This window comes from Cydia splendana, chromosome 2, assembly GCF_910591565.1.
Source record: "Cydia splendana chromosome 2, ilCydSple1.2, whole genome shotgun sequence".
NCBI classification, from domain to species: Eukaryota; Metazoa; Arthropoda; class Insecta; order Lepidoptera; family Tortricidae; genus Cydia; species Cydia splendana.
Genome location: NC_085961.1, coordinates 7574292 through 7595018, shown reverse-complemented (window position 1 = coordinate 7595018; position 20727 = coordinate 7574292). Strand labels below are relative to the sequence as shown.

At 37.3% G+C, this 20727-nt stretch overlaps 1 protein-coding gene and 1 long non-coding RNA gene across 3 annotated transcripts in view; one reads left to right on the top strand and one right to left on the bottom strand.

The window, feature by feature from the left end:
- LOC134803200 (uncharacterized) overlaps nucleotides 1–20727 on the top strand; it is a 238342-nt gene that overhangs the window by 5062 nt on the left and 212553 nt on the right. The gene's annotated exons all lie outside the window — the stretch shown is intronic.
- Nucleotides 2544–20350, bottom strand: LOC134799143 (uncharacterized). Of its 2 annotated transcripts, none has more exons than XM_063771560.1 (5): nucleotides 19557–20350; nucleotides 19222–19332; nucleotides 15314–15401; nucleotides 5425–5527; nucleotides 2544–2817 (listed from the first exon to the last, which is right to left on the bottom strand). In XM_063771560.1, exons 1-5 carry the CDS (start codon nucleotides 20231–20233, stop codon nucleotides 2609–2611), a joined length of 1188 nt encoding a protein of 395 aa, XP_063627630.1. In that variant the 5' UTR covers nucleotides 20234–20350; the 3' UTR covers nucleotides 2544–2608. The 2 variants fall into 2 exon arrangements, with proteins under 2 accessions (XP_063627630.1, XP_063627623.1); XM_063771553.1 differs by having other exon boundaries at nucleotides 5392–5527; nucleotides 19557–20349.

The window sequence follows — 20727 nt, the reverse complement described above, 5'->3', positions numbered from 1 at the left end:
CTATAGTGTAGTAAATAAAGGTAGTGGACCCCGCAGTAATTCCTCAGCCTGAAAAAACTTTACAGTATGATAAAGTATCAATAAATAAAAAGTATTGTATAAATTTCCAAAGAATTATAATAATAGAATTAAAGTAAATACCTAAAGTCTTAAATCGTTAATATCTTTTTACGGAAAAATGCTCCGTTCAAACTTTCTTCGCCAGACATATTCATGTAACTTATTGCAACAATATATGAAATATCAAAAAAATATCCCAGCAGAAATACCAGTATTAATAAAATAAATTTTTTTGGCGTGTCTTGGACCGGAAAATTGCTCAGTCTAATTTTTTCACTGGAATGCCATTTTATTGCCGTTTTATACCTACAAAATGAAAATCTAAAAATTTTCCACTATCAGTTTTTAATAGTTCTATACATACATACATTTCGATACGCATTTTTTTTGGATTTTTTTACCCACTACGCCAAATTATATTCTAAGATCATATAAGAAGAAAAAAATGACAGAGCAATTTTCCCATGAAAATGAGCGTCAAAAAAAGGAAGTATCATAAAAAAATATTCTCATGTTTGACAAAACTTTTAGATTTTTTTCTAGTATCACATACTGATACAAATAACTTATTTTGTAAAATAATTTTGGACTGAGGAATTACTCGGTTCAATATATAATCAGATTTGTGTTTTTACCTAACTTAGGAGTTTTTTTTTTTTGGATATTTATAATGTTAGTCTCGGCTCATACTATACAATAACCAAGCTAAATTTCATCGACTGAGAAATTAATGCATGGGTCTCCATACAACAACTTGTTTCATTTACTACCCTACTAAGGGGCAAAACTTAACATACCTGTCGTCTAACGATTGTTTACAAGTAAGTTCATTGACCCTGTCACCTGTTAGGGTTAGAACAAAGTAGTTTTTTGCATGGATGTTTAAAAGGCCATAATTCAGAAACGGTTGCCCATATTAACATAGTTTCTATGGAAAAAATATAGATCTAAGGCTAAACTATCTCCCATTTCCGGAAAGGTCCGTCGTCAAATTCCACGCTGTATAAAAATGACAAAAAATAAAAGAAACGCTTACCTACCAATTTTCTTTCTGGAAACCAGAAATAATGCCAAAGAGTAAATTCTATCGGTTTTCTTTGTAACCATTCAGATAGTACACTAAGATCTAACTTGATGGATTATTTTACAGATGCAGAGGTGTGGGATAATATTACCACTAGATTATTTCGGTAGGTAGTTCCAGTGCGAATTATGTAGAGGTCAAATGTATGTAGGTGACGGGAAATCGGTGTTGTTAAGAAAAAGCTCATATTAAGGACATTTTCACTTAAAAGTGTACCATTTACTTTTTTCCAAAAATCCATCAAGGGTTATTTCTACTCAGAATCACAAGGATTGTCGGTAAAAAAAAATGTCCCAAAAATGACAGTTTTGTACCGCATTTTCACATACATTTTGTATGCATTTTGTATGGACAAAAACTGACACCCAAAATTTGTATGAAAAACTGGGGACACTTTTTTTCTTTGTCTCATTCAATAGTACTCGTGATTCTGAGTCTAAATAACCCAAAAGTAGATGCTTTTTCGAATAAAAGTAAATGAAACCATTTTTTCTGAAAACCCCCATAAAACTCGTTGCGAAACTACCAAAATAATGCGAGTGGCTCTTTCAGGATCTTACTCCTTCATGCCACCTCCGCTTATATGTATAGGGACCCAATGCATTATTATTAAAACTATCAATTATCAATTGAAATAATCAATATTTCTAGTATTGATATTGATAATATGACACATTGTAAACTGCAATACAACATTTGTTTTGAGTCAACACGAACAACAAACAGCTATTAGGGTTTAATTAAGTACATTAAACATTACAATAACAGCTAACAGCTGTAACACGCATTATAACAAGCCATATTAATAACGACTCTGTTAAACGGGCTGGCTCACACTATGTTGTTCTATTGCGATATATGCGCCCTTTTGGACATTTGAGCGAAAATAATTTGACCGAATATAATGTATCAGGTTGAAGCAGCATGAACTGCCCTCCTAAGGGCAACTTGCACCATTCACTAACCAGGTTACCAGTACAATTGGACACTGGGTTAACGGTTTAACCGGTTAGCCCCGGGTTAGTGGGATGGTGCAAGTGGCACTAAGCCGAATATCGCTATCTCAATAAATAAATGATTTTGAAAATGGAATTCTGAGTCATAGAAACTAAAGTATAAGTTAGCAATGAATTTTCTTGTAAGATCTAGCGCTATTTGGCTTAGCAGGGCAGAATTAGAGCTCTAATGATTTAAGATTCATTGCCAGCGACCCGTAGGCGGGTAGGTACAGGTACTGTTCGTAGGCGCTTTTCGTTACAAACGGAAAAAACTGTGTTGTCGACTAAGCTCGTAGCGCGTAGCACTGGCTGCCAGTGACTGGCAATGACAAAATTTTAGGTCGCTCGAGATCGGGTCAAATTATTTCACCTAATGAGTCTTTATTAGGTCAAATAAAACATTATATCAAATGTAACATTACGTCTAATAAAGCATTCAAAAGTTCCATAAAACTAACGGCGCGGCTCACACTATATTGTTGTACGGCCTCGGCGCGAAGGGCACCGGGTCGGCGTCGGCGGACAGCAGGAGGCGCACGTGCACGTTAGCGCGCCGCCAGCGACTCCACAGCACGTAGTGGTCCTTGCACAGCAGGTACACCGTCACAGAGTACCCGCACAGCACTATAGCCATGAAGAAGTCCATTGCAGTCTCGGTTATGCGGTGCGATATGCCTGGGGATATAACGGTTAAATACACTTGTGAACGAGATTTCATTTGTGGTTGCAACGTTGCAGTTATCTGTGCACATTTTGTGACGGCACTGTGGCGATTTCGTACAATACCGGCGGCAGACCGCACTACTGTGGTGGTCCGTGTACGGTCCGAGTTTTACACGAAACAAATGTACCTAACTGCTTCTTTTAACGGAAGAAAGCTGCAAAATTAACTCGTTTTCTTCTTAAGAGACGCGTCTCGCGCAATTCTCTCGCTAGATAAAACTATTTTTTAAGTTTTTCCGTTTTATTTGCAGCGAACGCTATTAACTATACGAAACTAGTTAAGGTGTATGTGGCCAAATGCATCTGCGGGAAATTACGTACATACATAAGGGTATTTCTTCTTTTTTTTAAAGTAGGCAATAGAATACTTACACCCACTTTTGACTGCTGAAACTAAAAGCATTCGCTGATTTGTCGATCAAGATAAAATATAAATCGAGTACTATAGTTACAAAAAAAAAACTTTTATGTACCTATATATACAGAATTTTCCGCAGACGGATTTGGCTGCATTAAAGTTATAAACATACAGTCGAAAGTTTTAATGAATGTTATGACCCATTGTGTACCTTGTCACAGTGACAAGTGTATGAGGTTTCTAGCGACCTAGGTACATATTGATTGTACATTATGTGATTGTACAGGTACGAAATGGTCATAAATTAATACTTTCGACCGTACATCATAATTCATAATTGTAAAAAGAATCCGTTACCTGATATGTCGATTGGCTTAAGCACTCCTATTATAAATATGACTCCTATTATGAATATTGGCCTAACTATAATGTAATAATAAAGGAATATCCCGAATATTCCAAATAGGTACTTTAATAAAGCATTCTAGATTGTTCGAAACACTCCAGAATGTTCGCACTAAAGCGTTGATGAACGTGCTTCTTGCAGCCACCAACTTATAGGTACGAAGAGCGTCGAAACAATTTCAAAAGTAGTATAAATACAATATAGTACATAAATTTTATGCTGAGTATGCAAGACTAAACAGTGCCAGTGTAGCAGGGAATTTATTTGCCCCTGGGACACGCCGCGATTTTATGAGTTAAATGTAGCCTTTAAAACTGTTCCTGCATGTATCCTAATTACTGGCTCCAGTTACAATTAGTGTTCTAAGACCGTGAAATCTCCACACATTGAGCATAATAAATTAATTTTCACCACACCAGCTCGGAAAGGCTTACTTTGCACTTCAAAAACTGATAGCAAAGTTGCATCTTATTCACGTGTGAGGCAAAGTAATGAAATGCAAATTTTGAGTTGTTTTCTTATGTTTGCTGGTAGAATTGACTTTTAAATGATGATTTTGGATGATAAATATTTAATAACATTCATTTGGATTTGATTTGGTTTGATTTTGTTTGATATTTTACATTTAATATTTGCTTCGGGTTGGTGTGGTGAAAAATTTTGTGTTTCACTCGGGGGCAAATTTTGTTTAACCCTCGTGCTTTAAAACCCTCGCAACGCTCAAGATTCCATTTTTCGAACCACTCGCTACGCTCGTGGTCCAATTTTGGAATCTTTCGCTTGCTCGGGTATCAATATTAGCACGAGCGGTTAAACAACAACTTTGCCCCCTTGTAAAACAAATAACTATTATACCATGCACGAAGTAAAGCACCAGATAATTATTAGAAAAACGTAGACAGCAGTTATTTTTTAACAATTTCTATTTAATAAATCGGATGGAACTAAAAAAAGTAAGTGACTTGCCCGTGACGTCACTTGTGCACTTTTAATATAAATTCCATAAATAGTGGTTAATCGTTTTGACAGTTCGAAAACAGAAACTGATTTGACTGAGAAAAGTCGCTAGAGTTAGACCAAGAAACGTCTGCAACTATTTATGAAATTATGACGTAGGTATAAATAACACTTGCACGGCGTGTGCCATCAAAATCGTTGCAGACTTCTCTTGTTCTAACTCTAGCCGTACCACTCAATTGAATTTAACACCATTATATACCTACTCCTATACTCGTATATCCACTTGATCCTTAGTCAAAAGGATACGACTGAGGAAGATGGTGGGATATCGTTGTGGTAACAGTAGGTAACCCACCATCTTTTCATCTCATCTCCATTTTTTTAGGTCAAAAACGTGTACCCACGCAACCGTACGTAACTGAAATGAGCGGTTGCGCTCTCATGGTAAAATAATATGCGGACTTGCGGAGCGTCTTGTGCGGTAACCGCGAGTCGCCTTACGTGCATCTGTGCATGTTAGTGATCGTATAAATTATAGTACTTTTAACTCATTACTATCCCTAAAACCATTCCAAGAGATAGGTGGATACATTATTTCACGTCATGCCATGTTAAGGGTAAAGGTTTCTACACACTAGGGTTAGCACAACTGACAAGCTTGCGATCACATTTTTTTTTCTATCACACAGTACTGAGTAGAAAGAGGTTGGTAGTTATTCGCGCGCGCATTTCACTCTCCCGGTCAGTAGTGCTAAACCTTGTCTATTAATAAAGAAAAAAGAAATAAAAAACAAAAACACACCTTCCTCTTTCCGGGCAATTCCGTGTATCTTACCAAATTTGTTGCCCTCAATGACGAAGTACTGCGTGCCAACGATGCAGACGGCGAGCAGGCCCGCGGTCACGGTGGACAGCAGCCAAAATATTAAGCAGTCGGACTGGAACAAAAAGATTTTATGAATTCCATGGTCTGCTTCAAAAAAATACAACCGATTCAACAATGATACCTATTATGTTTTCGCTTCGTGTTTTTTAAAAGCGAAGTATCTTTAAAATGTATATTAGGTATAGATCTAAACGTTTGACATTTTATACTATACCGTAAAAGTATAAAACATTGCCCTTTAACATAACTTTGTCCACCGCGTCACAATCAAATAAAACATTATGAAGGAAACATAACATTACCTATATATGAATTATATTTTCTGAAGAAAATGAAGAAAGTGTATCTGTAACTACTTTTAAGTTATTTCGCTTTAACTGAATTGTGACGCGGTGGGCAAAGTTATGTGAAGGCAAATCAAATCCGTTGCAAATGCCCCGCTCCATTTTATTAAATAAACCTTTAATTAACACAAGCATGCTCAGCACCGAGTGAAAATAACGTCACAAAATGAGCAGGAAGTAATATTCCCGGTAAAGGAAATTACATTTTATTAATTTTGTTACTTCCATAATAGCGGGCTATGTTTCACCGTGACTCAATAAGTGACAGAAATCCAATATGCTCGTGTCTTGTCAACGCATGACGCCAACGGTGACGCTTGCGGTTAGGGCATCGGCGTGAGATTGACTGGATTGCCGGTTGTGACGGGCCAAATACCTATTACATATTTTCATTTTTCAATACAAAAACTAACATTTTTGCGGTGAAGGAGAGCTTCCTCATAGATCCTTGCCAGCAATGCCAGCCGTGATCGTCTAGCTAGTGGTTAGGACCCTACATTTTGGTGTCGTGCCTAGGATCTAAAATATACCTTTTAGGTACATTTTGGATACCGAGGTTTCTAAAAATAAATAATAGAATGTAGCCTTTATGGCTACACGGTCTCTAACTTATAGTATTTTGTTTTTATTTTAAGTTCGGTATTAACCCCTAATGTTAATTAACTCCTCGGTACCCATCGACACTATATCGGTTCTGCAAAGAGAAGTTGAGTTGAGGGTGTTGAGTGGTTTAGGCATCTGTTAATAGGTAGAAGAAATCGTTAATAACAATTAAATTAATGGTTGAATAAAAGTCTTCTAATAATTAAACTAACTAGAACTTGCGAACATAAACTAGATAAATAAAAACCGGTCAAGTGCGAGTCGAACTCGCGTCCCAAGGGTTCCGTACTGCACACATTTTCGAACGAGCGAGCAAAGCAAAGTTCATAAGTACATTCAACTGTTCATTCAATTTTTCCACACACGGCTGGCTATCTTTAATTTTGTTCGAAGTTCGCAAATTGCTGGCATCTCACTCTGTCACTCTAATTACGGTTTCATTGGAGTAAAAGAGAAATCCCCGCAATTTGCGAACATCGGTGTTCGCGGTAGACCCTCTGATATACGGCAGTTCAGCCTTCTCATTTAGCTTCTCGTACTTAAACCAATTATTTGTTCTGTTTGAGCACTAACCTCCTGAAGCTCATCCTTCGACCTTGCGTGGAGGCGCACCTCTCTTGGATGCTTCAGGCCTTCGCCCCAACGCAGAGCTCGGCCTTCGACCTTCGCACTAGCTGTCCACACCACGTTTCACGTAAATCAATTGCGGTTGTGGCCCTGATAGAGCTTATCCGCAATTCTTATTCTTAAGTCCGGCTCAAGCTTAATTGCAGACTTCTTATACGTTTTTCCAGTAATCTATAGGTATCGGGCCTAATCGCTTAACAAAAGATAGAACAAAATCGACGATCTCCTTTGCAGGAAGCATGCACATGTCGGAGGCTCCGGGCCTTCGACCTTCGCATTTAGACACTTGTACTATAATTCTTCTGTGTTTGAACACCAACCTCCCGCAACTCGGCCTTCGGCCGTGCGTTTCAAAAGCTACTGGGGGATGCTTCGGGCCTTCGGCCCTACGCGTAGCTCGGCCTTCGGCCTTCGCAAAAGCTGTCCACACCGAGTTTCACGTAAACCATTACGGCTGTGTCCCTAAAACAGCCCAACCGCGTTTTTTTTCTTAAGTCCGACTCACGCTTGACTCTAGATTTCTAATAGGTTTTCCTGTCATCTAGAGGTAAAGAACTATTATGTGTATTTTTTTCTAAATTTTAGACCCAGTAGTATCGGAGTTAAGGGGGGGGGGGGGGAATGGTAATTTTTTGCCTATTTTCTTAAATAACTTCTAAACTATTTCATATAAAACTATAAAAAAAATATATTTGAGATCCTCAGAATAGCCCTTTCATTTAATATGTAACACGATATGGTTTGCAAAACTTTGTTTTTTAATTTTCTCATGTTCCCCCTAGAAGAGCCCCCTATGCTTAAAATTGATTTGTTTTTATTACATGTCCGTCTTTGGGTCACTGATTTCCATATGTGTACCAAATTTCAACTTAATTGGTCCAGTCGTTTTGGAGCAAATAGGCTGTGACAGACGGACAGACAGACGCACGAGTGATCCTATAAGGGTTCCGTTTTTTCATTTTGAGTTACGGAACCCTAAAAACAACGGGTTGCACTCCGGGAGTGCCGACAGAAGTGAAAACTCAATAACTAGTCCAAAATGTTTGCAGCACTATGTATAATTGACCCATCCTCCTTTCTATTGAAAAACTTTAGTTCCGAAATTGCTGGCCAGTGAACTTAAATTTGTAGCGTTAATTGTTTAAAACTCGAATAGAAATTGTAAAGTTACCTTGCAGACCTCGCATCTAAATATATTTGGTCATGATATTTTGAGTTTTATTCACCAGTTCTAGAGTTCACTTTTATTAGCGATTTCATCAAGATGAGACTTTATTGAATTATTGAATTATATTGGAGTGATATAAAGTTAGAATGTAACTGTGAGATCCTCGTATTTCAGCCCGTACAAGATTAGAACATTGAGCTTTATTGCTTAATATAAAAGTCTAGTTTTAAATAATTGACCTGATTATGATACGTTATGACTAAAGTTCTTTGGTGAATAACATTGTCCGTCACACATGACATAAGTCACGCAAGCGCCCTGCGCCGCCTACATGAAACAGCAGGCTCAGGCATACATTTTCGCCGTGCGGTAGAAAGAGAGGAGAGACGCCTTACGCGTTACGCGTTACGCTGTCCCGAGTTTATCATTTTTTCCCTACCTCAAAAAGTGCTCAGCGCCGCTAAAGAAGTTTTCACTTCAAAAACAGGTATAACTACTAGTAAATTATAAATAGAACTAAACAAGCTGGGCTAATAATTATAATCACAATACTTCCTACCAGACCAGAGTATTTCAATACGAAGTATAAACAGCAACACTCTTAACTGTCCATCTTTGGGCCTTTTGTAATAAGATTTACGAACTGTCACTTAACAGTGTGGGCGATGGTAATGTATTGTAGATTTGTTTTATTTGTACTCAGAATCACGAGTTTTTCCAGTCATTCTAAGTTCATTTTAAGTTCTTAATCATAAAAACTCTTTAACTTCATCTTCATGCAACATCACCATCACCAAAGACATATGTAACTTCGTATAAGATGAATAAAGTCTAAGGAAAAAACGTGCCTCGGAAATCAAGAAAAAGTCATTCTCGGATAGATGGCGCACACACCTTTGGCCTATGCTCAGCTAGATGGCGTGACAACACCGTTTCATATTTAACAATTTTAACACATAGATATCAGTGAATGAACATGGGTCAAAATGATATAAAAATAATAAAATCATTTATCCATATAAATACATTTTTTGATAATTTTATACGTTTTCATTTTGAGTTTTAGTCGTGTGTCGATAGATGGCAGTAAATTTACTGTGACTACAAAATTTACTATGACAGGACCCCTCTATACTATCTATTCTCTTTGCCATCACTCATCACTGCCGTCGCATAATATGCAAAAATATATCTAACAAAACAGAAAAGATACTGAAAACTCTGGAAATGTCAATTATCCAAAGAGTATATATAGTACGTATATTAGGTACAATTATCTCTTTCTTACGAGCAACTTTTAGTACAGAACCCTGCCTATCCTACAAAAGTGCAAAAGGCAAGCAGCATCTTGCGGTCAGTCCCGCCCGTTGAAATATCGTCGCAGCTCGAACAACTGATTGAATTTTGGCCATATTCCGTGTTTCAAGCAATATTTGTCATTGACAAACCTTGCAGATGTTCAACTATTGACATTTGACCGAAAATGTATTGGTTGCATGTAGTCGCTCACTTTAAGTAAATAATTGCATATAACTTCTGCCCGCAACTTCGTCTGGCGGAGAGTACTTCCATACCATATATATAGTAAATTTCACATCCCTTTTCGTCACCTTAACATATATTATGTAACTAGCAAACACTTTACTGTACCGACCTACTTACTAAATAAAAACGACTGACATTCTACAATATAATAATAAATTTTGCTCACCTGAAGAAGAAAAGAAACACGTGGAGATAAAGAAACGGACTAGGTATTCTTATAAATAGGTATTTAATATTACCTTTCTTAGAAGTTTGCATTGGGGATATTTCGATAGGTATTTGTTTTAGATAAAAGAAATGTCAGTGGTTAGACTTGAAAACGGCTTAAGGTGTATCGAGTAATACCGAATCAAATTTGAATGTCGGTTAATTCCGAATAAATAGACTCTGATATGATGGAACGGGGGATTTTCGGAATGATCTGCCGTTCGGAAGTTATTTGTAATTTACCGGAATGAATACACATCAAAACTGATCAGGTTATTGTTTAATTCGAAATATCGTATCGCTTAACGCTTTATGAGAGTATTGCCAAAAATATCATTGGATAAATAAAATGTTCGTGTTTAAAAAAACATTAGGTAGGTGCGTATTGCATAACATAGTTCTTATCTTGTAAGTGTAGTAGTGCTCTAAGCTAAGGTAAGTAGGTAGGTTTTCTTTCCTTTCCTTTACAAGTAGTATGATGACGCGACGTGGGTACTTTGGAGCCCTTACACCTACCTAATAATAACGAATTAATTAATTAATTTATAATAATTAATTAACTACATATATTATTTTGGTTAATTGTTTAGGTGCAGTAATTGTTTACTGTACCTAAACAATTGGTTGGCTCGGATTTATGATTACAGCACATGATGCTGGTAGCGACCCGAGCGAACGACGGGTGGTCAGATAGGTATATTATAGGTAAATATGGCGTCTATACTCTATCTATACTATTGAAAATATCCCGTTAACGGAACAACTCTAATATACCTTACAACAAGTTAAGTTTACCATCAAATATTCTTCCAGTCTTTAATACTGTTTACGTCCAATGTCAACAGACCCTTAAAAATAGAAAAATAAACACCTACTTACGACGAAGGGTTTCCTCTTGTCCTGCTATCGCGTGTAGAGCAAAAACATATTTTTAGAAGAAAAGGTAACAATTAGGGATGTTACGGAAAAGGATTTGTCGCATTTTTTTCGATGCCGGAACTTTAAAATTCAATTTATCGGCGTCGAAATTGGAACCGAAGTCCGAGTTGGACCTTAGTTCCGGTACCAGAGTAGAAGTTGGAAAACTGTTAAGGGCAAGTTTGAGATTAGAGCATACGTTCTGACAAATACTTAGCAACGCAATAATCAGGCAATTAACAATTCACTATAAACCTATTGCTGGCTCAACGATTAAACTTCGACGCTAATTGCCGTCATTATCCGTCCTAAACATGTACAGGAAATTGACATACCTATGAGATGAGAAAAGATTCGACGAAAGAAGACGTCATGCTGCATAACGTGGCATAATATAAAATCTTTGAATTCTAATTTCTGGCATAATGTGCGAATGTCAAAACTAGCTTTTTGGCTTAGAACGGCGTCTGCAAACGACGCCGTAGGTGTACACATCGTTAGCTCCGCCAACACGACACCGCGGGCCGGGAAATTGGATAAAACTTACACTTTGAGCTACGGAAGGGTTAACATTAACACGGCAACAACATTTAACAGCAATCCTTCATCTTGGTACCCCGATATTAATTAATTAATTGTGAATATTACTCAAGATGTTATTTATAGAATTAGGTGAACTACATAGAATTGATTGAAGTTACCTCAACGACATATGTACGAGTATAAAGCTACTTACAAAAAAAAAATGTATTTTCTTTTTTTCTTTCTTCTTCTTTCTCATAAGTACTAAATAAAAATGACAATCGAAAATATGTACCTACATCTAAAGCTGTTTATACATAGGTACATGTAATGTCACGGGTAATTAGGTATGACCTTCTCGGCTTGTACTGAGGCAGATGGATAAAACACAAAGTCGTGCAAACCTTACACGGGTCGTCTCATCTTAAGCCAACGTTGAAAACACAAAAAGACCCAGTAATTTATTATATTTTATACAAAACACGGAAAGGGGATTTAGTAGACTACAGGCAAAAAGATCCTTCAAAAGGAAAGGCGACAAAGTAAGAAAGAAAACAAAATGAAGCAAAATAATTCACATATTCGACACTCAATTACACGCGGCTCATTAGAATTTTATTTCGAGTTTTTTCGAGTGTTTCCGTTTTCCTCATTATTTTATATATTAACTATAACGTTTTTTAGGGAAAATACATACGTTTTAGCTTTTAACGCTACGTAACGTAGCCATTATCCTTTCTAAGCGTAATCACAGACTCTTATTATTCTTACAGACTGACTGACCGCTTATTTCAGTTGCGTCCACGTTACGATCGACATAACTATGTATGTAAAATAAGATTAGAAGTAAGTTTTTGGCAAAAATTTCATTTTTGGTACAAGTTTTTCTCGCTGACTGTACCTTTCTTAACACAGGCAACTAATACTCATTGCCACCTCCTGTCTCCATCATCAGATCAGCACGGTGGTACCATAATGTTGTATTGTCATCCGACTTACATAATATGTATGAAAATTTTCAGCACCACCGGAAATCGGGAAGTGGGTCAAATTTAGCTCTCAAGATTAACTAACAAATTTACATACTAACAGGGCAAGTTAAGTAAAAAGCTTGTAAAATATTTGTATTGTCATGATACTCATGATCTATTGTATTATGATTTGATTTTCTATAGAGCGAACTTTTACAATATTATTATATCATGTTACCAATTGGCAATCAATTAGCAAAGTAGTTTTAATTGAGTTGAAGTTCCGAAGTTACCAACTAGCGAATAGGCAAGTAGGTATGTTAATTGGTTACAATATCATATGAATTTACGAACTTTAGAGGTCACACAACTATGTTTCTAGTTATTGTGGGATATTGAGCTCAGTAGGTAAGCAATAGTTTACAGATATAAAAGCCCAATCATCTCGGGATCCGGAGTTAAAACTAATATTGAATAGAAGATGGATAATAACAATTTAGGTACTAAAATGATCAAACATTCCTTTCGGTACAATGAATTTAGTTGTTGTGTAGACTGCCTACTACTCCAAATATTTATTTTTAACAAAAAACATAAGATAAGTAGATATTATGAATATGTCGCAGTCGGATCGTATAATCCGCCGTATTACATTACGGCTAGCCGTTTTCAAAAACAGGGGCGTTTTGAAATGCGGCGGTTAGCCGGATTGAATGCGGCTGAATGAGAATCCGCCGGAATGTATTCGGCGCCATACGTTCTTCAATACGGCTAGCCGTAATGTAATACAGCGAGTCATTAGCCGCCGCTTTGACAGTTTTTAGTTCCCATTTTTAACACCCGTGGCGCTGCCTGACAAACGCTGGGGTGTCCATCAAATCTGGAGTTCGTCGGACTGTTTCTTTTCAAAAAACATTTCTTCCGCAACTTAACTAGACGGAGCCCCGCTTCGCGGGGCTCCTATTTCTGAGCGGGTTGCCCTTCGGGCATCTGAAGCTACCTAACGAACCTAACCTACCTACCTATTGATTTAGTGAGACGTCCGTGAAAACATTACACTTTGGGGAAAAAAGCGTAGATAGGTAAGTAGGTAGGTTAGGTTCGTTAGGTAGCTTCAGATGCCCGAAGGGCAAACCGCCCAGAAATAGGAGCCCCGCTTGCGGGGCTCCGTCTATTTAAGTTGTGAAGGAAATGTTTTGGAAAAGAAACACATGTAGTGCGGTGGGACCATGGTAAAAATAAATTAAATTGCAAACATTGTCAAACTCCGGTTACGTAGGCGACCGAAAGAACTGGTCACTCTACAATCTAAAATAGTAGTACGATGCGGCTAAACGTTGGCCGCCTTATTGAAGAACGTATCGCAATGACAATCCGGCTAATCGTCGAACCGCCGCATTTCAAAACGCCCCTGTTTTTGATAACGGCTAGCCGTAATGTAATACGGCGGATTATACGATCTGACTACGACAAATATATAAGGTAGGTATAGTATAATACTGACGATGTTTAATATATCCATCATTCAATTACCTAAATGACGGCTCACTTTAAGTACTACCGAGATACGCCGAATAAACAATAATAAGTGTACCTACTTAATAAATAAATACAGAAGTTAATAGGAAACAACGACCCCAATGCGGAAAGAAAAATGTCGATTATTAATTTACTGACGGAAAAATAAGAATCCTATCTGAACAACCTAATTTACACTTGAGCAAACAGATATTGCTAGAAAATGCTAACTTCTTTGAGCAATACAGTGGAAAAGTTTTGCACAAGTTAACAATAAACTGCGACCAGTACGGGGTAATAAACAAGCAGTTACGACCCAAATGGGCCTTTAAAAGCGCGCACCGATTTTGAATCGTCGAAAAATGCGCAAAAAAGTTTGAAAATCGCGGCAAAAATGTGAAGACGAATCGCCTGATGGTCCGCTGGACCCAAATGGCCGCAGCCAAATGGATGTCGGTGTAGAGATGGGGCTATATAATAAGAGGAAGTAAAATAAACAGGGTACTTTAGTTAAGGTGTTGCTGGGTCAAACAGAAAACTGTGTTCGCGTCTTTCCTGTAGACATACACAAGAGTTAAGGGCTATAAAGGTTAATTTTCTTATTTAACCCTTATCCACGTGAAAAGGTCCTCCTTTTATTTAGAGAACTATGATAAAATTATTACCTACATGCCCACAAGCTGTTAACTATTGCCAACAGGAGAGAAAAATGTACAGTTCGCGCGAACACACTAGTTTTCTCTCCTGTGGGCAATAGTTAACAGCTTGTGGGCATGAAAGTAATGATTTTATCATAGTTCGCTAAATAAAAGGAGAACCTTTTCACGTGGATAAGGGTTAAATAAGAAAATTAACCTTTATAGCCCTTAACTCTTGTGTATGTCTACAGTAAAGACGCGAACACAGTTTTCTTTTTGACCCTATACTTGTAAACCATTACAGGAAAATATACCTGCATGCCCTTCTCTAGAATCTTATCCCATCTTGTCACTGGCGGAATTCCCTTAAGGCCCAGTAGGCCCGGGCCTAGGGCGGCCAGATATTAGGGGCGGCAGTCTATATAGTGGGTCCTGAGAAAGGGGCGGCTAGTACTTACTTCAGGGCCCTGGGCCTAGGGCGGCAAAGACTGTAAATCCGTCACTGCATCTTGTTCCCACAATTAATCAAGTATTTTACCACTGCCAAGTACTTTTATTCTTACATACTAGTGATAGCAGCATATGCCTCGTCCCACCTGCAATAAAATTGGCTCCTGTTCCACGGGTTGCCGAACCACAGTCGGTCGCAGGGCTTTTGCTCACTGTGTAGCGCAGCGTGCGGATGGCCGGGTGAAAATATTACCTAGTATTTTATCAAGTATTTTTACCTGATATTTTACTAAGTAAAAGTAGACCGTGCCTTATTCCTAGTCTCACCTGCAAATGGCTCCTGTTCCGCGGGTTGCCGAACCACAGGCGTAGGGCTTGCAGGACCGTGTAGCGAGGCGTGCGGATGGCTGGGTAGCTACGGAACAGTTAAGTGTCACACACACGTACAGATAAGATATACCTACCTACGAGCAGCTGTCGCCAGTGGCAGTGCAGGTTACAGTTGCAAGATACAATGTTAATGAAAGCTATTTTGAATGCAAGGTGGAGTAAAGTCAGGTAAAGTCGAATCGAAAAATTTGGTTCCTACCTAAATACTTATGTTTGTGTCCGACTTTTTGTAAAATGAACTTAACTAACTTACCTTTAATACATTTTGTGTTGTGTCAAAAACCTTACTTTCTTAGGTTTAACATTTTTACCGCATCAAAAATTCACCTTTCGTCTTAAAGTTTTAAACTTGAACAGTGGCCACCTTGCTTAATTAATAGCCGGAATCTCAAAAAGGACTTAAAAGTTTCAAACTGATGACGGGTTCTAATAGATAGGGCACTCCGTAATCTTTATCTTGTTTTAGGTTTCCTGTAGAGTATGCACGCACATTGTAATTTATTTGTAAGTAAATTGTGATAGGTACCTTCTTCTTCATCATAAAAATTGTATTACAACTCTATTACTTTTATAATGCTGTGTCGTTAGACATCAGATGACACATTGTGCTAAATCCCTTCCCATTATAAAAAAAATATTTTAAAATCACATTACGTATCGCTGCCTTAACATGCCTCTATTTTATGATTGTATGTACCTATATTGTATTGTACCTGTATTATTGTATTAGTATGTACTTATGTATTATTTTAAAATCTATAAATGTCTGTGTCTACAGTTTGTTGAATTATATGTATATCTGCACTATCCGTTAAATGTTACAAGTTCTTAGTCTCCTGCTAGGTACCCAAAGGTTGTCTGGCAGAGATTGTTTTTTAGATCGCCTGTTACTACCTAGTTTTTAGCTATATTTATTTAATTTCCTGCGTATTTTTAACTGTATGGTGAACAATACAGAATTTATTTACCTATAGATACGCACATAGGTACTGTGTACGATACCCTAAAAAGAATTTAAATTGAATTCTATACCCCGTACCGTTACGCAATTCGACAATATGGAACGTGAAATTGTTAAATGAATTCATAAATCGCAATGAATGGGTGTTTCATATTTTTATTGTGAAAGATTTTGTGTCAGTCATTTCTTTATTTGATTACACGAAAATTCCAATTTGACTTTTTTGGATTTATATTCAGGTGTGAACGGGGGGATATCCGAGTGTGGATTAAGCTATTATGTTGAAATTAACGAATTTACGATTTTTGCACTTCGTTTCACTGTTTTACTCTATGGTTTTTCATCTAAGTACCTACATACTCTTTTTCTTAAACTCCATTAACTTCAAGAGATTTTTTTTTTAACCCTTTACCGCATATGGGTCCAAATTTGGAACGTAATGAAATTATCCTCGTAGACTGGTATTAGCGTCATCTGTTTTACTGAACTTGTAAGAGGTAGATACTATGAATACTACTGAACGTTTTCTGTACTCGATACAGCTTCTAACTAGTGTGTGGTCCATATGACGTTATCATCTCCACCGACGTCCGGCAATTTTACTTGCAAGTGTGAATGACTACTTTTGTAATTAGCTTTTCGTTGTTATATTTAGTGCAATAAATAAATTTCCAGCGTTGAGTATTAGAAAAATATATGCCGCGAGATTTTACGGTAAAACATGTAAGCATTTATATTTAAATTACTATGTATGATGTCGTGAAAGTTTGTTCCTGAAATGGAACACTATGCGTTACAAGCTAGAAGGATTGGACTAATATGGAACATTATGCATTAGTGATTTTTTATCAGTTTGCCAAATATGGAACCTTATGCACCCAGGCAAGCTACTTCTTTATTTTGTTTCTATTAAGTTGGGTACGTTAGCCGCATTGTTAAAAATCTGTAGATAACCGGTGACAGCTGGTAGCTACAGATAACCAATAACGATCAAATTATTTTACTACGTCAATGACAAACAAGCATACGTTCCGTCACCACACCACCGCTACCATAGCCTAAACCTTACCAAAAATAAGTATAAAAATAATAAATAGTTTTTGAAAATGTAAGTGATTTTTTTTAAACTTACATTTTCATACATATATTGCATACAGTTCCAAATTTGACCAGTTTAATAATCGGGCTCCGGTTAGCCACTAATACATAAAGTACCAAATTTGGAACAAATTGTTATTTACTATTTATTTATTTTTCGTCTTAGGTTAGGTATTTTTATAATATGAATATAAAAGTAAAATATAAAAACACTTACAAAACAATAAAAAATACATATAAACACATTATAAAAAAACCTAACCTAGAGTGCCGCCGGCAGCGGGGCAGGGCCCAAGCTGCCGGTGGTCAGGGCCGCAGAGTGAGGAACCGACGTACTATACGCGCCGTGTCCAAATACTATTATTATTAATTGGGTCGAATATAGATTTTTTTCACAATTTTTTTTATGTTACATTAACAGTGTTTTATTACATATATTTAATTCGGGGATAATAAAAAATCCATGCGGTAAAGGGTTAATAAAGGAGGTAAATGAGCAGATCTTATAGCCAGTTTAGTCTTAGTCAACTCGCTTACAAGGCAATTTGTTCCATATAGACGTCTATACGACACAAGTTTAATAAAAACATAACGGCTCAAAGCCCACAGGTGTCGCTGCTGTCTTCATTTCGGCGATTTGCATACTTGCATATATTAAGATTGCGTGATTCTAAAACACCGCATACACCACCGAGATTACATTGAGCAAGCGAGCTATCGCCTTATAAACCAATGTAATAGCGAGCTCTATTTAAAAACAGTTGGTAAAGGTCTTGAAATCACACTCAAAATGGTTCGCTAGAGGCTAACGCTCGCCTGCGCTCGGTTAAGGACGGGACATACGAGTCATATTTTCAAACTAACCAGTATAAGTGTACTCTCTAATTTCGCATCGTAGTTATGATTGTTAAGGTCTCACTACACTGGTATACCTGCTTGTTCGGCTTGATAATGGTACAGGACCAGGCTATGTTAACAAGTCCTTTTAGTTTGGCGCGAGAAAGGATCGTAACAACTTTAGCAACGTGCATTGATACGCGAAATTGCATATTGGTGATTTAGCATTTTAGTTTGAGACGTGGTTCTGTTAATTTATGGGTAGGTATTTGAACATGTGAAAATGATTTAATAGTACATTTTGTAGAGTGGAGAATCATGAAGACTATGATTGAAAATCAATGAAATGATTAATATAGATAAAACGCTTTGATATCAAAAATAATAAATATTTATATTCTTGATAATTTTATCTTTGATGAATTTCAGCATGATTTCAGCAAAAACTACAGTCGAGAGAAATTAATGTTCTTTTTAGCCTTGCGTCAAAGTCACGTTCAACTTCAGTTTTATTATATCTGAACGTACCTAATCTAATTTCTAAAGATTTGAAACGAAATGTATTATAAAATAAACTAAATTAAAAGTGGCGTGATTTGCATTGTGCGTTGTATTTGTATTACTCCGAAATTCTTTTGAATTCAATGTTCATGAAAATTGGGTGAGGTGTAGGAAGGTACCCATATACTCGTATAGGTACTACACATCGAATGCCTAAATAAATTTTTACTCTTGTTAAAGGGTTTTTTATTAACTTAAGGATACAGGTACGGATATTAAGTGGAAAGTCAGACGGTATATTACAATGAAAATATTCAGCTGTTGTAATTATCGATGTTGGATACCACCAAGCTAACTCTGCAACGACTTTTCCGTGACAGTGGCAGTTTATAGTGGCACTTCAAAATCGTTGCAGAGTTAGCTTAGACGGACTCAAAAGATGTCATACCTGAATCCACAAAGTTCACAATGGTTTCTCCCGACTTGGTTCAGCCATCGCTCCAGGCAAGTCAAATGCACGTTCGCCAGGGAACCTTTGCAGTTGCACGGTGATATCAACCTGGAATCAAATATTGTACAGATGGCGTGACCAATGCCGCAGATGTACTGGCTTGAAGGTCAAGTAGCGGAAAGGAGAAGTAAAATGCGTGAAGGACAGCGTAAATAAAGAAGACTGTCTTTTCCGAATCTGTCGGTTGGTACTAAGTAGTCAGAGTACATTTTTAGCTTTAATCGTGACTGGTTTTAATTCATGCCACGAGCTAGTTTAACCAAGCAACTAACCTTTCCCTGCCTCGAGTCATACATATTCTGCAAACGTTTGATCCAATACTTGACAGCGAGTCCCTCTGCACAACTGCAAAGCCAGACTTCTCAGACAGAGTTCCCGAAGTTTTTTTCTTGTTCTCCGAACCAGACTTCGATAACTTTGTATCTGGTTCCGGCTGGTTGGTCACTATCACATTTGCGGGTGCAGACGACTTGTCTTCCGTCTGAGCGTCCGTGACACACTTGGTGTCATCTTGCATACCCGATACAGTACTCAATGCTGTGTTCTGGACTTCACTTACAGCAACCTGGTTCTCTCTATCGACTCTAAAATACGATGCCATAAAATTCTTTACGTCTATAAACATGGATTCGTTTCTATTTGTTTCTTCCCCGCTTAAATCTTTAGTATTCGCTATGTTTACATCGCGTACTAGTGGCTCGAAGCTTCGAGATGTTAGGTCAAGTGGTGCTACATCTTTGTTTGTGTATATTTGTCTAATGCTATGCTCGGACTTAGACAGCTTTAGCGGGTGGTTAGCTTTAAAAGGAATTGCTCCAGGTAGATCGTTTGTTTGTGAAGGTCCAGCGTCGTCTTCGAGCACGAGTTTGATTTTTCTTTCTGCATTATCTTCTTGTTGTTTGACTGTATCTTCTTTTTCTGGACAATGCGACTCGTCCTGATTTTCCATTAAAACATGTGAAACATTTGTGTTTTTACTAAAAATACAATTTTTGTTAGTATAGGAGTTATTACGATTTTTGTTGGAAAGTAAGCTTGATTTATTGTTATGACAATTTCAAAATGACATTTCATGTTTCATTTACCCAGTGAATAAAATAATCAGAACAATGCAATAGTCAGGTTGTATAGCTTAGATAATTTTGCACGGTAGGGTAGGTACATAGTGTATTAGTAATTTATGGACCTAGAGCATAATGGGACTTAACAGCTGCGGGTAAATCACGTACGCATTAATTATTCACTGCTCTCTTTCATGAATAAACTTTATTGCATTTCAATAACGTCCATATTGCACTGGTGAAATTAATATAGCTAGCCTTTCTATACGTTTGAGTAAATACCTATAGAGGTTTAACTCAACTGAACTGCTACAATTAGGTTAGTTCTTTGAGAGCTACAAATAAATAACGCGAGTTCCTGGTTAATTTGAGCCGTGGTCTG